The 16,760-nt window shown below is 38.7% G+C and overlaps 1 protein-coding gene across 1 annotated transcript in view; it reads left to right on the top strand.

Moving 5' to 3' along the window:
- The window catches only part of LOC139709276 (uncharacterized), a 76,078-nt gene that overhangs the window by 38,213 nt on the left and 21,105 nt on the right, over window positions 1–16,760 (top strand). The window contains exons 6-8 of the mRNA XM_071621228.1: window positions 1,315–2,034; window positions 4,176–5,039; window positions 10,448–10,535. Of these exons, the coding sequence (XP_071477329.1) occupies window positions 1,315–2,034; window positions 4,176–5,039; window positions 10,448–10,535 (1,672 nt within the window). The remainder of the gene's footprint in view (window positions 1–1,314; window positions 2,035–4,175; window positions 5,040–10,447; window positions 10,536–16,760) is intronic.

Here is a 16,760-nt window from a genome sequence, read left to right as displayed (position 1 = left end):
AGTACGCTGCTTGATGAATTGACGTGATCTCTTCAATAAATAAACCCTTTTTTTATAACGTTCTTCTTGACATGTACATATAATATAAAGTTTAAGTGCTGTATATCATTGTTCCAGGAGGGATTTTGGTCGATAAATGCTCCAAGATATTTGCAGGAGTCGACCATTGTGATCTCATTGCCATTAACAAAAATGCGACAATTTGCAATCTTGTCAAATTCAATTTTCGTAAGAAAAGATATACCATGTTATCACGATTTACAGGATTATTATCTTTCTGTCTAACAGTGCAAGGAAAGTCCTTGTTCATTTGTAAATTCAAGGCAGGTAATATTGAGGAATCTAAAACTCGCATTACATAAACGCAATTAAGCACGATCTTTTAAAACATTTACAAAAGGATAACGCACAGACCATACATCTACACATTAGGAGTCACTAGGTATACACAAGCATAGATACAAAAATACACCTAGACCACACACATGTCAACACACGTCCACACACATACACACACGTACATGAACACCAACACATACGTGCAGAACAAAGAAAATGTAAGTGCTCTATCATCAGCACAACAATCTACATGGTCTGCTAAACTTGAATACCTTTCTTCACGTATTTACGCATATCATCTAGATATTGAAAATCTTAAGCAGCCAAGGGAGGGCAATAGAAGGATATTTTTCAAAGTTTTGTTTAAACCATTTTGCACCTCTTCTGTACCAAACGAGCTAAGAAATGAGACGGTAGGGAAGTGAGGATTAACACACACAAAAAAGTAATATTTTCTGGGGCCTGGTCACACATATACGCGGAGACTGGTTGCCGACCTCCGGCAATAAACATTTTTACCGACCACCGACAACTAATCTGCAACCAAAACCTAAAATTTGGTCAAACCAGTTTGGCTTCCGATGCTGCATCGAAAACCTCTAGCCTACTAAAACCGGTTTCGGACAGCTGACAACCATTTTCCAACTTCTAAAAATATAGTTCACGATATTTTAGCTTTTGTAAAACTGACATGATATAATTATGTCGATGAATGTTGGGCAGGAGATACAGTGGACTCCCGTTATAACGAAGTCCTGGGGACCGGGAGTTTTCTTTCGTTATATCGAAATTTCGTTATAACCGAACAAATAAACAAAGAGAGGATACTGTTGTGGCCTGGATTGTTATTTTGTTTTAAACGGAATTTCGTTATAACCGTGTTTGTTATAACGGGAGTGCAATGTACTTGTTCAAACGATGCAGGCTTGGTTTCAAGAGGAATAAAAAATTTAAATTGTTATCTTTTTCTTCCAGGAATACTTTCCTTCAGACTCAGAGTTGAGTTTCCTGCAGGATTCTCAGAGTGATGGTATGGATGATAGCGCAATAGACAAATTTCCAGGTATGCCAGACTCGGGAGATCTCTTAGAAAGGTATCCCGATAGTCAGTACCCATTTGAAAGATACGAAGATGCGGTTCCTAGTTTCAATGCAAAAGGTGATTTGGACAAGACAAATTCCAGTGGCCTGGGTGGAGGATCACATTGTAGTAGTGCCAAGTGTTCTAAAACCAACAAAGAAACGGCATCTGACAGTCATGTAGGAAATCCCTCATCAAAAGGTCAGGCAGAGGAACAGAAATCCAAATCTGTCATACCAGGAAAAACAGTTACCAAGGATGTCTTGAAGCCATCCCGAGCTGACCATCTACTGGAGACAATGAAAGAATCTCAAAACAGGTTGGACTCGACTCCCCGAAAGAAAAGCAGACAGCATCCATTACAACCCCCTGGTAATTCCTCAGTGAACACTTTTAAGAGGCCGATTGGACTCCCAAAGACCTCTGCACACAGTGGCGAAGCAGAATCTTGTGTCATATCATCTCCTGTACCTGGGGTTCCTGGAGATGATCTAGAAACTACTTGGCATCCTCAAGCTTCTGTCACCACGCAAGAGAGTCATACACCTCAACAGAAGCCAACAATATCAACCCAACATTCTACCCCTTCTACTTCGACTGGAACTGAAACGATGGTACGTGCCATATATGTTTGCCACATACTAGGACTGAACGACTTTCATGTAGAAACAATCCAGTAAAGAGGTTACCTGCCACAGCCAGGAAACAAACCATGAAGAGTGCGCCACAACCAAGTTCAAAACAGTGGTCTGTCTCAGTTTGCGTGTGAAAAATAATCAATCAGACATGTTTGTGAAACACAGAAAATAAAACTTTTTATGCCTCCGCCAACGAAGTGGCCGGAGGCATTGTGTTTTCGGGTCGTCCGTCCGTCCGTCCGTACGTACGTACGTCCGTCCCGTTTTGTTTTTGTCGATATCTCAAGAACCGTGTGGTGGTTTTACATCAAAGTTGGTATGAGGGTATATCCTGGGGGGATAATACTTTGTTTGGATTTTAGGGTCACGGGGTCAAAGGTCAAAGGTCACAGATTATTTTGTGAAAAAAAGGTTGAAAATTCATGTTTTTCTCCATATCTCGCAAATGGTTCAAGGTATCTTCATGGAACTTAGTATATATGCTTGTTCCAATGGGCAGTGATTATCTAGGGAAGTTGGGGTCATGGTTCAAAGGTCAGGGGGTCAAAGGTCAAGGTCAACTCCTCAAAATATCACTACTTTCCTTATATTTATGCAATGCCTGAATGTTTTTTTTTTTTAACTTCATGTATACATGTATTACCCAATGTATATATTCTGTGGGAAGTTTCTTGCCAAAAGGTCAAAGGTCAAAGGTCAAGTGAAAGTGCTGAATTGCACTTTTTCCTCCATATCTCAAAAGTAACTCAAGGTATCATCATGAAACTTACATATTTATGCATATTCAACCTAACAGTGATTCTCTTTGGAACTGTGAGGTCAAAGGTCAAAGGCCAGGTTTAGATAATGCTATTTTCCCATTTGATACTGAAATTATACTTTTTCTCAATACCTTGAAAATTACTCAATGCATAAACTTATAAAAGGGTCAAAAGTCAAGTAAAAATCCTCAGTTCCCCAAATACCTGCACTCTGACATTTTAATCATTCATCCAATTGAACCTAGTTCTAGGAAAGTGAACATTCAGCACATTTGTGTCAAACCTGTCATGTTAATATTTTGCCATTTGTGTGAAACTGTCATCACACATTGTCAAGACATTGTACTATAGACCTATTAGGAGAACCATGCATTATGGCGGAGGCATATCAGTTGCCGTAGCGATATATCTAGTTTAGCTATTATATCATCCAGAATTTAAATGGGTAAACTTTGGTACTATTTGCAGGCATTTATTGTTATGCTGTACACTACTTTTACGCATCCAGATTGTAATTTTTTTTTTGATATGATTGTGGTGTAACTGTTTGGATTTTCATGCTGTAAATGGTCATTTGATGGATAAGTCCCATAAGTTATTCTCACTATGAGAGAAAAAAAAGGTAAACATTGAATTTCCACCCCTTCCATAGAGTTAAAAGTTAAATAATAACCTTGTTTTTGTCCCATTTACCTTTTGAACAGGCTTGAAAGTAAAAAATTTACCAGTAATGCTAACAAAAGAGAAAAAGCTTTCAACCTTTGAAAACAAGGCGGGGATATCCCTCCCCCTCCCACCCCATTTCTTGCCAAGATCTGTCATGAAAGAAGTTTGCTGTCTAGGGGTACAGTACTAAGAAGCTGGAATATTTTGTGAATATTGTAAAATGTAATCTCATTGAATTACCAGTATTGCTGTACTGAGACACAGCACTTTTTTTTTTCGGAAGAAATACCAACATTTATTGGCTTGATTGCATCCCAAAGAGAAACAGAACTGTCAGAAAGTGTTTATGGATAATACTGTTTTGGGCCAATAAAAAAGCAAATCCCTTGTACATACAGTTGTATGTGGATATTGATTTTTTTTTTCTTTTTAACCTCACATAACCCAGGGGACAAAAAAAAAAAAAAACAACTTTGCATTTACTAGTCATCTACCAATATGTTGCCTGTATGATGTACGTTTTCATACACGATTTGTCTTTTGTAAAACCGACATCATTATTTCAGTGAAATTAAATGGGAAAATTCCTGAGGGCAGGGATATAAACTTGTTCAAATGAAAAAGGCTGTTCCCGAGGGCAAAAATTGAGTGAGTTTATATATATATATTTTTTTCTTTTTTTTCTTTCAGGAATACTTCCCTTCAGATTCACAGCTGAGTTTCGTACAGGACTCTCAGAGTGATTCTATGGACACAGACTCAGGAGATATCCTAGAAAGCTATCCCGATAGTCAATACGCATTTGAAAGATACGACGATGCGGTTCCTAGTTTCAGTGCTAATAATGATTTGGACAAGAAGAATTCCAGTGGTCCGCGTGGAGGATCACATTGTAGTAGTGTCAAGTCTTCTAAAACCAACAAAGAAACGGCATCTGACAATCAATTAGGAAATCCCTCATCACAAGGTCAGGCAGAGGAACAGAAATCCAAAAGCATTTCTGTCATGGAAGGAAGAACAGCTACCAAGGATGTCTTGAAACCATCTCGAGCTGACCATCTACTTGAGACAATGAAAGAATCTCAAAGCAGGTTGGACTCAACTCCCCGAAAGAAAAGCAGACAGCATCCAATACAACCCCCTGGTAATTCCCCAGTGAACACCTTTAAAATGCCAATTGGCACAGCTTGCATAGGTACAGAGATATCATCGGGACGCCCAACGGCCCCTGCACACATTGATCAACCAGAATCTGGTACCATATCATCTCCTGTACTTGGGGTTCATGGTGATGATCTAGAAACTGCTGGGCATCCTCAAGCTGCTGTAATACCACAAGAGACTCATACACCTCAACAGAAGCCAGGAGCCTCAGCTCAACATGCTGCTCCTACTTTGACCGGAACTGAACCAATGGTGCGTGCCAGCAAGGGTTTGCCAGATAGTAGGACTGAACGACTTCCATGTGGAAACAATTCAGGAATGAGGTCGCCTGCCACAGCCATAAAGGAAACCAGTGAGAGTGTGCCACAGCCGAGTTCAAAACAGTCTTCAGTGAGTATCAGCTTGCTTCTGAAATTATCAATCGGACATTTTGGTGAATCATAGAAAATGAAACTAAATCCGTCACTTGAAGTAAAATCTTGTGAGTTATTTGAGTGGGTAAACTTTTTTGTTATTTTTTTTGAAGGCATATTATTGGGTACACTACCTTTAATCGATAAAATTTTAAATTTCATTGAGATGATTGTGGTGTAGCTTTTTTGATTTTCATGCTGTAAATACTAGTAGCCACTTGACAGTCTAATGACCAATAAGAGTGTGCCACAACTATATAATATTCAGAACAATTTTCTATGAGTATCACATTTTCAATCTAAGGCTCAGCAGGGAAAGGTTTCATGTGAACTAATGACCATGCACTGTCTGCAAAGTCTTGGCATTTTCCTTGTAAGCCCAGTGTAAGTCCCATGGCTCAATATTCATCAAACTAGCAAGAATCATTGTAATACATTATGAAGTAGAACAAATTTGGTCATACGATGCCGATGGTAGTAGAGCGGTTAAGCCGAAGAATTGTGCAAAATTTGACTAAAGCATGAAACTTTCACCATTGGTAGTACATGCTAAAAGATTGATTTTAAGATCGAGAGGTAAGTTGGAATTGACCTCTGATGACATCCAGAGGTCAATGAACTTTGTATACAAGAATATCGATGTTTTGAGACATTTGTGAATGATATATGTGGTTATGATGCACTAAACATGCAACCATACTTCAGGGAATCCATTTTCTGACTCCACAGAGCATGGACAGGTTTGAACCTTTGACCTCTGATGACCTTTAGAGGTCAATGACCTCAAAATGTAAGAAAATTGATATTTTGCATCATTCATTAACGATATACACAGTATAGTAGAGCGGTTAAGCCCTCAAAATCATGAGAATTGTGCAAACTTTGACTAAAGCATGAAACTTTCACCATTGTTAGTATATACCCTTAAATTTATTTTAAGATCGGGAGGTAAGTCGGAATTAACCTCTGATGACCTCCAGAGGTCAATGAACTCTAGATACCAGAATATCGATGTTTTGAGATATTTGTGAATGATATTTGTGGTTTTGATGTACTAAACATGCATATCATACTTCAGGGAATCCATTTTCTGACTCCACAGAGCATGGACAGGTTTGAACCTTTGACCTCTGATGACCTTTAGAGGTCAATGACCTCAAAGTGTAAGAAAATTGATATTTTGCATCATTCATTAATGATATACACAGTAATAATGTACTAAAACTTAATTTTTCTCACGGTGAAATTGTCTTCATGTTCAACAGAGCCTTGACAGGTTTCTACCTTCGACCTCTGATGACCTCGAGAGTTCAAGGACATTAAAAATGTTAGAAAATTGATATTTTAATGCGTCACTCGTTACCGTATACATGGTAATTATGTACTGACAACTCATTTTTTGTAAGTGGAATTGCCTCAATGTTCCACAGAGTCTTTGTAGCCAGGTTTCTAAATTTTGACCTCTGATGACCTCAGATGACCTATGATGAGGTCAATGACCTAAAAATATCAGAACATTGATGTTTGGTGCATTTGGTTGATGACAAACATGATTAGGATGTCATATTCATTTGTATTACAATTGAATTATTTTCCTACTCCACAGAGCAAGAGAAATTACTCACGTGTCTCTACCTTTGACCTCTGAGGGCTGTGACATTTCAATGACCTCAAAATATCAGAATATTGATATTTAATTTTAGTCAGTGGTAACCTCATACACCATGCAGGGGCGGATCCAGGAATTCTGTAAAGGGGGGCGGGGGCGCAATTAATATTTCTGGTGTCACTTCCGGGTTTCATTTCACTTTCCTTTTTATTTCTTTTGTTTTTAAGAATACATAAAGGGGGGCGTGCGCGTCTTGCACCCCCTCTGGATCAGCCACTGCTTACAATCATGCATTATGCTGATTAGCATTTATGCTATAATAGAAGAATCTTGTTATTCCATGGAACATTGGTCATTACCCTGTGTATTATATCCAGCTTTGACCTCTCGTGACAATGAGAGGTCACTGACCTTTTAGAATATCAAAATTTGTGTAGGTTTACCTACATTGATGTTTGGCTTCTTTGGTTTAATCGTAAATGCTTAATCATGTACAAATCACGCCTTGACATTGGATCATCCTGAAAACTTCAAGATACCGTGAGGTCCAAGACATGCATTCAACATGAAGCATTCATGTGTTTTGCAACTAGCTACTGCCATCGGAGACCTACCGAGGAAATAGATTAGCATTTATGGCAAACTATGGAAAAAGCGGATTATGTAAAATATTTTGGAGTCTACTCCCACAGGGGAGCTCAGCTGGAATCACATCGCCACAGGAGTCTTAAAAAGGCTATACTTCAACCAGACTCTTTCCAGACAAAGATATCATAAAGTTCAGGTGCTTTGCTACTCCACACTGCTCAGGACTGTCCTGGAATATGCATGAATCATCTGGGATCTATTCACCCAAGCAAACATCATGAAGTTTGGAATGATCCAGAGAAGATATGCAATCCGTGCAAGTACACCACAGGCAAATTCAGCGATGATGTTCTGCATGAAGAACTCAACAATATCCACTCCGCAGGAAGTTGTGGCTCTATTGCTGCATTCTTCAAAAAGGGCCAATGGCCAGAAATGTCAGGCATCATTTGCAAGAACACAAAGTAGGCCTTCTCGCAAAGACATTTTTTCCCTTTAATTTCTTTTTAATTGCAGAGTTCAGAGAAAAATCGCTGATGTTCATGTAAAATGAGTACACGCCCTTTGAGTTGCTCACTTTTATTGCTATAGAAATACACATTATGTGCATCATGTCAGTCATTGAGTAATGTGCGATTTCATTTTCAATCTTGTATTATAAATTATTTTCTACATGTACAAATAAAATCATGTCAAAGTGAGCAACTTTCACATCAAAATATAAGCGAGAATACTAAAATTGAAATAGATGTAATATTGTGCAAGGCAAATACCATGCATACAATTTGTACATCATCTTAAGGTAAACAGGTGAAGGAAATCACATTATTGATAAACAATTTACTTGACTTGGATAGCGACCACTGAACAATTTTGTTTCTTACAATTCTCTCTTATTTTCAACAAGTGGAAAAAATACATGCACATACCAGGGCATCAGATTGGAGAAGGGGTGAGGTCATCATTCCACCCCCCCCCCTCCTTTACAGAATTCCTGGATCCGCCCCTCCATGGGGTATAAGGTTACCATTGACTAAAATTAAATATCAATATTCTGATATTTTGAGGTCATTGAAATGTCACAGCCCTCAGAGGTCAAAGGTAGAGACACGTGAGTAATTTCTCTTGCTCTGTGGAGTAGGAAAATAATTCAATTGTAATACAAATGAATATGACATCTTAATCATGTTTGTCATCAACCAAATGCACCAAATATCAATATTCTGATATTTTGAGGTCATTGACCTCATCAGAGGTCATCTGAGGTCATCAGAGGTCAAAGATAGAAACCTGGCTACAAAGACTCTGTGAAACATTAAGGCAATTCCACTTACACAAATGAGTTGTTAGTACATAATTACCATGTATCAGTAACGAGTGACACATTAAAATTTCAATTTTCTGACATTGTTAAAGTCCTTGACCTCTCGAGGTCATCAGAGGTCGAAGGTAGAAACCTGTCAAGGCTCTGTTGAACATGAAGACAATTTCATCGTGAGGAAAAATTAAGTTTTAGTACATTATTACTGTGTATATCATTAATGAATGACGCTAAATATCATTTTCTTACATTTTGAGGTCATTGACCTCTAAAGGTCATCAGAGGTCAAAGGTTCAAATCTGTCCATGCTCTGTGGAGTCAGAAAATGGATTCCCTGAAGTATAAATGCATGTTTAGTTCATCATAACCACATATATCATTCACAAATGTCTCAAAACATCGATATTCTGGTATCTAAAGTTCATTGACCTCTGGAGGTCATCAGAGGTCAAATCAGACTTACCTCCTGATCTTAAAATAAATCTTATGGTATATACTAACACTGGTGAAAGTTTCATGCTTTAGTCAAATTTTGCACAATTCCGCCAATTTTGAGGGCTTAACCGCTCTACTATGACCTTTGTGGTAGTATGCAATGTAGGCCTACTTTTCATGCCTCCACCACGAAGTGGTGCCGGAAGCATTACGTTTTCGGGTTGTCCGTCCGTCCGTTCGTAATGAATTTTGTGGACAGCGTAACTAAAAAACCTCTTGAGGTATCCTAATAAAACGTGGCATGCATGTGTATTAGGGGGTGAAGTTGTGCCTATCAACTTTTGGGTGCACATGCTCAAGGTCAAAGGTCAAAAGGTCAAGGTCAAATACGTAAAATTTCAATATTTGCACCATATCTATGCAATGTCTGAAGATATTTTCTTGAAACTTAGTTTATACATGTATTACCCAATTAAGATTCTCTGGTGAAAGTTTGGGGTCATAAGGTCAAAGGTCAAAAGGTCAAGTAAAAATATTAAAACTTCATTTTTTTTCTCCATAACTTGGAAATTGTTCAAGGTATCTTCATGGAACACAGTATATATACATGTACTGACTGGCAGTGATTATCTAGATAATTTAGGGTTCATGGGGTCAAAGGTCAAGGGCAACACTTCACCATTTTACTATTTCCCTCATTTATGCAATGCCAGCAGGATTATTTTATTTTTACACTTGGTGTATGCATGTATAACCTAATAGAGATTCTCTAAAAACTTTCTTTTTTTTTCTTTTTTTTTGCCTCAAAGGTCAAGAGGTCAAAGATCAGAGGAAAGTGCTGAACTAACTTTTTCCTCCATATCTCGGAAGTGGCTCAAGTTATCTTGAAACTTTCTACATATTTATGCACGTTCTGCCTGACAGTGATTATCCTATGAATTTTAGGGTCAAAGGCCAGATGAAAATGGTAACAATGTACTTTTCAATACAGAAATTGCACTTTTCCTCCATAACTTGAAAATTACTCAATGCATAAACTTATGAATGGGCAAAGTCAAATTAAATTCCTTAAATCCCAAATACATGCTCTCCTATTCATCCAATTAAACCTAGGTCAAGGAAGATGAACATTCAACACATTTGTGACAAACTTGTCATTTTAATATTTTGCCAATTTTGTGAAAATGTAATCACACATTGTCCACATGTACTGTAGACCTATTAGGAGAATCATGCATTATGGTGGAGGCATACCAGTCGCCTTAGCGACATTTCTAGTTTTGATGATAATTCCAGCCTCCACGGTTCTGGCTGTAATGCCGCTGCTATTTCTTCCTGGGCTGTTAAAATGAGACTTTTCACTATAATCATCTTCAATTGTCAGTTTTTCTTCATTGTCCCCCTTGCAATCTTCACTGTAACTTGACTGCAGGAACTGAGACTAGATGACATCACCGGTTGCATTCTCTCCTGGAAGACGAACTGGCTACGATCTAATGGTGAAAGTAAAGAGAATGCAGGTTAGTTAAAGGGGATGGCTAGTAACTGATCAGTGGGAATCAGTGGGAATGCTGTGGAATGATTGTTCCAATTCTTATGGGATTCATTTAAGAGTACTTTATATGTTGTGTGAAAATTATTTGCTTCAGAACGGTCTCATATTCAAGTAATGTGCAGTTATGCCCCATTACTGTACAGGCATGCTAATCTGGAAACATTAAAGGGGCATGGTTGCGGTGTTTTAGTCAAATGCGTACGCGGGCGCACGGTGCAAGTTTCCTATAGAGATCTATGCTATCGACTCTTCTTTCGCACTTACGCTGTGGCCATAGAGATGTATACTAATAATATACTAGAGCGCGGACTGCGTGTGGCGCGTACGCAGTGCTCGTGTGCCGAGATGAAGAGGCCGCGCGCCATCTTTGTCCGGGCAAAAACAAGCATCGGTCCGGGCAGCGCAGTAGTGGTGGACACGTGAACACGTATATACAACAAGCGCTCAAACACGTATTGCCTTTCAGCAAAAAGATTAGGGGGTCGGAGATGAGAGAAGGAAACAACTCAAAAATTTAAGTTGCTAGCAATCTCTTATTGTGAGTGGTAAAGAAAATGAAAATATAAAAAATTACTTTATTCTCAACGAGGTAATACTTTCAAGCCGACCAACACGACCATGGTCCATGCAATACAAAGGGTTCTCTAGTTGGTCTCTAGACTGCCGGATGCCCCTTGTGATACAGTATACTGCGTCAATTTTTGCATTTTTTTTTTTTTGCAGTTATATTTTTTTTTTCTGTATGAGGGGACTGCATTCTATAGTCCTATCTGTGTATACGAGTGTTTCATTGTATTTCTATTTTTTTTTTCTGGTGGTGGTGGAAATGAAATAAAGTTTTATAAGTACGTGTAGGCATATTGGTTCCATGACATATTGATGTTCAAGCTCGAAATGCTAATGTTGAAGCTTACATAAACCCTAACCCAAATCATAACACCCACGGTGACCCTAATCCTAATCCTCACCCTGCCTTTCTTACAAGAACCAAAAGCCCAATCAGACCCATGATGGTAATTCTACTTTCAGAAAGATATCAATGCCGGAGCATATGTCCTGTCACCAGGCATATATTACGTATTCTGAGCTTTTCTCACACTATCTTAGTGAAATTAACTGCTGGTATAGCAAAGGGTGGAGGAACGATTTTTTTTTTTTTTTTTTTTTTTTTGGGGGGGGGAGGCTCAATGGCCAAATAGGGCACTTAGAAATGAGCACTTTTTTAACTTAAAAAGGGGAGTTTTTTTTTTTTTGAAATGGGGCAAATGCCCCCTCCCTCGTTCCGCCGAAATTGCATATAGTTATGTACTGTACTTAGCTATCTATATTATAGTAGCAATAGATCGAGAATAGCTGAGGGAGGGCGGAGTGCCCCTGACGAATTTTGCAAGACCTTTTCTTTTCTTTTTCCTTCTTTTTTTTTTTGCCTTGAATCAATCTGTTTAACACACACTATAAATGTAATTTTAGTTACTTGTGAAAGGAATCTCCGCTCCCCTTCTTTTCTCCTGTTTCTACATCCAAAAGCAGCACATGAACCAGGCATTTTGCAACATAGATCTATGCTACTTTAAGTAGAATTTGCGAATTTAAGAACATTTTTCGATTTCCAAACTCCGATGGAGACCTTGGCATAGATGCCAGCCTACTGCCGTTGCATCCCGTCGTCGATCTCCCTGAATGCTCCGTAGCGCTACACGTTATCGGTACGGTCGCTAGTCGAAATTTGCCCGGACCAAAATGGCGAACGCCTCCTTCTATCGGTCACAGGGATTTTACGGAGTCCGCCCTCTAGTGTTCTTAGTATACATCTCTATGGCTGTGGCCCACTTCCCGGAGTCCAAAGAAGTCTAATCCACTGTAGTCAGCGGTCCAATCACAGTTCGGCTAATGATTCGGTTGAGGGGGATGGCAGCTTTAGCAAACTTCTTTGGTAATGTCATAATAAGAAGCACGTAATTATGCACGCACCCTGGCATTACTACAGACTGCGTGATGTGCAGAGAAGACAACAAAGGCAACGTTACTTAGCAACACCTGCGCTCTTTACTCTTGATAACAGCTCCACTTTGACAATCTACGTATCAATGCTGACGGTGATCGGCAGTATCATCAACAGCGCCCTCTACACTACCGGGACTATGCACCTTTAAACTGCACATTACTTGAATATGGGACCATTCTGAAGCAAACAGTTTTCACACAATAGATATATGATATACTCTTAAATAAATCCCATTAAGATTGGAACAATCATCCCCCAGCATTCCCACTGATTGGTTACTAGCCATCTCCTTTACAGAAAATGATTTTTGAATAGCTTTTTAACAACTGATATAGATATGGTAAATGGTTTCAATGCAGTACACATACATAATTGAGAGCAAGGGCAAAGAAATGTAAAAAATCAGTGGGATTAAAGGAAACCAAAACCCAAAGAGCAATGTGGATTGAGTGAAAGCAGTAACATTAGTAGAACACATAAGTGAAAATTTGAGGAAAATCAGGCAATCAATGCATAAGTTATGGATTTTTGTCCCCGCCGAACGAGTTCGAGTAGGGGACTATGAAACGGGCTCCGTACGTGTGTGTGTCCGTACGTCCGTCCGTCCGTCCGTGCGTCCGTGTGTGATCAAAATGTTCAATTTGCTACTTCTCTGTCATTTATGAGCCAATTTTGATTCTGTTTGCTTTATATGATAGCACTACATGGGAGCTTTAAAACTTGTACACAGAATTTCAGTTGTGACCTTTGACCTTGATCTTTGACCTATATTGTACATTTTGCTACAAAATGCTACTCCTTCGCCATTTCTAAGCCAATTTCGATTCCGTTTGCTTTATGTGATGGCACTAGGTGAGGGCTTCAAAACTTCTGCACAGAATTTTGACCTTTGACTTCTTTGACCTTTGACCTTGATTTTTTACCTATATTGTACATTTTGCTACAAAATGCTACTCCTTCGCCATTTCTAACCCGATTTCGATTCCGTTTGCTTTATGTGATGGCACTAGGTGAGGGCTTCAAAACTTCTACACAGAATTTTGACCTTTGACTTCTTTGACCTTTGACCTTGATTTTTGACCTATATTGTACATTTTGCTACAAAATGCTACTCCTTCGCCATTTCTAACCCGATTTCGATTCCGTTTGCTTTATATGATGGCACTAGTTGAGGGCTTCAAAACTTCTACACAGAATTTTGACCTTTGACTTCTTTGACCTTTGACCTTGATTTTTGACCTATATTGTGCATTTTGCTACAAAATGCTACTCCTTCGCCATTTCTAACCTGATTTCGATTCCGTTTGCTTTATGTGATAGCACTAGGTGAGGGCTTCAAAACTTCTACACAGAATTTTGACCTTTGTCTTCTTTGACCTTTGACCTTGATTTTTGACCTATATTGTACATTGGCTACAAAATGCTACTCCTTCGCCATTTCTAACCCGATTTCGATTCCATTTCTTTATGTGATGGCACTAGGTGAGGGCTTCAAAACTTCTACACAGAATTTTGACCTTTGACTTCTTTGACCTTTGACCTTGATTTTTTACCTATATTGTACATTTTGCTACAAAATGCTACTCCTTCGCCATTTCTAACCCGATTTCGATTCCGTTTGCTTTATATAATGGCACTAGTTGAGGGCTTCAAAACTTCTACACAGAATTTTGACCTTTGACTTCTTTGACCTTTGACCTTGATTTTTGACCTATATTGTGCATTTTGCTACAAAATGCTACTCCTTCGCCATTTCTAACCAGATTTCGATTCCGTTTGCTTTATGTGATAGCACTAGGTGAGGGCTTCAAAACTTCTACACAGAATTTTGACCTTTGTCTTCATTGACCTTTGACCTTGATTTTTGACCTATATTGTACATTGGCTACAAAATGCTACTCCTTCGCCATTTCTAACCCGATTTCGATTCCATTTGCTTTATGTGATGGCACTAGGTGAGGGCTTCAAAACTTCTACACAGAATTTTGACCTTTGACTTCTTTGACCTTTGACCTTGATTTTTTACCTATATTGCACATTTTGTTACAAAATGCTACTTCCGGCGGGGACATATATTACGCACCGCGTAATTTCTACTTTTCCTTGTTAAAGATTTGGTGTTGGAACCATTGGATCAGGAGACTACTAGAGAGTATATCATTTGTGGACAACAATATGAAGAAAGTATAAAGAGAATTCCACAAAAATTCATTTTTAATGAAAATTACACATTCCATCAACTTGATACCGACATATGTTATGGGAAGTAATAATTATACCCCCGCCACACGTAGTGTGAAGGGGGTATATAGGAATCACCGTGATGTTGGTCGGGCGGTCGGTCGGTCGGTCTGTTGCAAAATCTTGCGTCGCGAACTCCTACAGTTTTGAAGCAATATAAATGAAACTTAGGGTAAATGATGATATTGAGGTATAGATGTGCAAGACATGTTTTTTTTTGTGTTTGTCGGACAATGCGTTGCCATGGTGTCCATAATTTTACCAAAACCTTGTGGATTGAATAACTTCCATAGTATTCAAGCAATCAATTTCAAAATTGGTGTCTATGATGATCTATAGGTGTAGTTTTGCAAGACACTCTTTGTGTTTGTACTTGACAAAGTGTTGCCATGGTAACCGCATGTTTTCTTCAAAATCTTGTGGAGTGAATAACTTCCACAGTTTTGAAGCAATTGAAATCAAATTTGGTAGGCATTATGGCCTTTAGGCATAGATGTGGAACACATAATTTTGTGTTTGTCGGACAAAGCGTTGCCATGGTAACCATGATTTTACCAAAACCTTGTGGATTGAATAACTTCCACATCATTCAAGCAGTTAAGGTCAAATTTAGTATGTATGATGATCGGGAGGTGTAGTTATGCAAGACACCAATGTGTTAATATAAGAAAAATGTGTTGCCATGGTAACCACTCATTTTTGTATCAAAATAAACCATTCATGCCATGAAGGTCAAATTTGGTGTGTATGATGCTCTTTAAGTGTAATTTTGCAAAATGTCCTTTGTATTTGTATCAGACAATGCATTGCCATGGTAACCACACTTTTTACCCAAACCTCGTGGAACTCAGTGTCAACTCTGTAATTGTACAGTAAACTAAAATTACTAGTATTATGTTTCCAATTCGACAAGTGCACAAACTTGGTATTAACGTCATTGCCCTTATGACATCACATACTATAAAGCAACTCTAGGGGCGGGGGTATTAATCACCTTCAGTGATAATTCTACTTGCCCCCTGCTTTTTGAAAGCGGTTAGTCAAGTGTTCTTTCATTAGGCCCTGCACTGGAAAAGTAAGCATGTTGAATTTTCTTTATATTTATGCCTCCGCCACGAAGTGGTGCCGGAGGCATTATGTTTTCGGGTTGTCCGTCCGTCGTAGCGTCCGTCCGTCCGTCTGTCCTTCCGTCCGTCCGTAATAAATTTTGTGGACAGGGTAACTATCAAAACCTTTTAAGGTATCCTAATGAAACTTGGCATGTATGTGTATGAGGGGGTGAAGTTTTGCCTATCAACTTTTGGGTGCACATGGTCAAGGTCAAAGGCCAAAAGGTCAAGGTCAAATACGTAAAATTTCACTATTTCCTCCATATCTATGCAATGCCTGAAGATATTAAGAAGAAACTTAGTGTATACGTGTATTACTCAATTAAGATTCTCTGGTGAAAGTTTTGGGTCATGAGGTCAAAGGTCAAAAGGTCAACTTAAAATATTAAAACTTCGCTTTTTTTCTCCGTACCTTGGAAATTGTTCAAGGTATCTTCATGGAACATAGTATATAAACATGTACTGACTGGCAGTTATTATCTAGAGAATCTAGGGTTCATAGGGTCAAAGGTCAGGGGTCAAAGGTCAAGTGCAACACTTCAAATTGTTACTATTTCCCTCACATTTATGTAATGCCAGCAATTTTTTTTTTTTTTACACTTGGTGTATGCATGTATAACCTAGATTATCTGAAAAGTTTCTTTTTCTCTTTTTTTTTTTTGGGGGGGGGGGTGGGGGTTTGCCTCAAAGGTCAAAAGGTCAAAGATCGAGGGAAAGTGCTGAACTAACTTTTTCCTCCATATCTCAGAAGTGGCTCAAGTTATCTTGAAACTTACTACATAATTATGCATGTTCTGCCTGACAGTGATTATCCTATGAATTTTAGGGTCAAAGG

This window comes from Diadema antillarum, unplaced genomic scaffold (genome assembly GCF_040938485.1).
Source record: "Diadema antillarum isolate AM-2024a unplaced genomic scaffold, OU_Dant_1.0 scf00000037, whole genome shotgun sequence".
Taxonomy (NCBI): Eukaryota; Metazoa; Echinodermata; class Echinoidea; order Diadematoida; family Diadematidae; genus Diadema; species Diadema antillarum.
The sequence above is the reverse complement of the archived record's forward strand: the minus strand, read 5'-3'. Positions and strand labels throughout refer to the sequence as shown.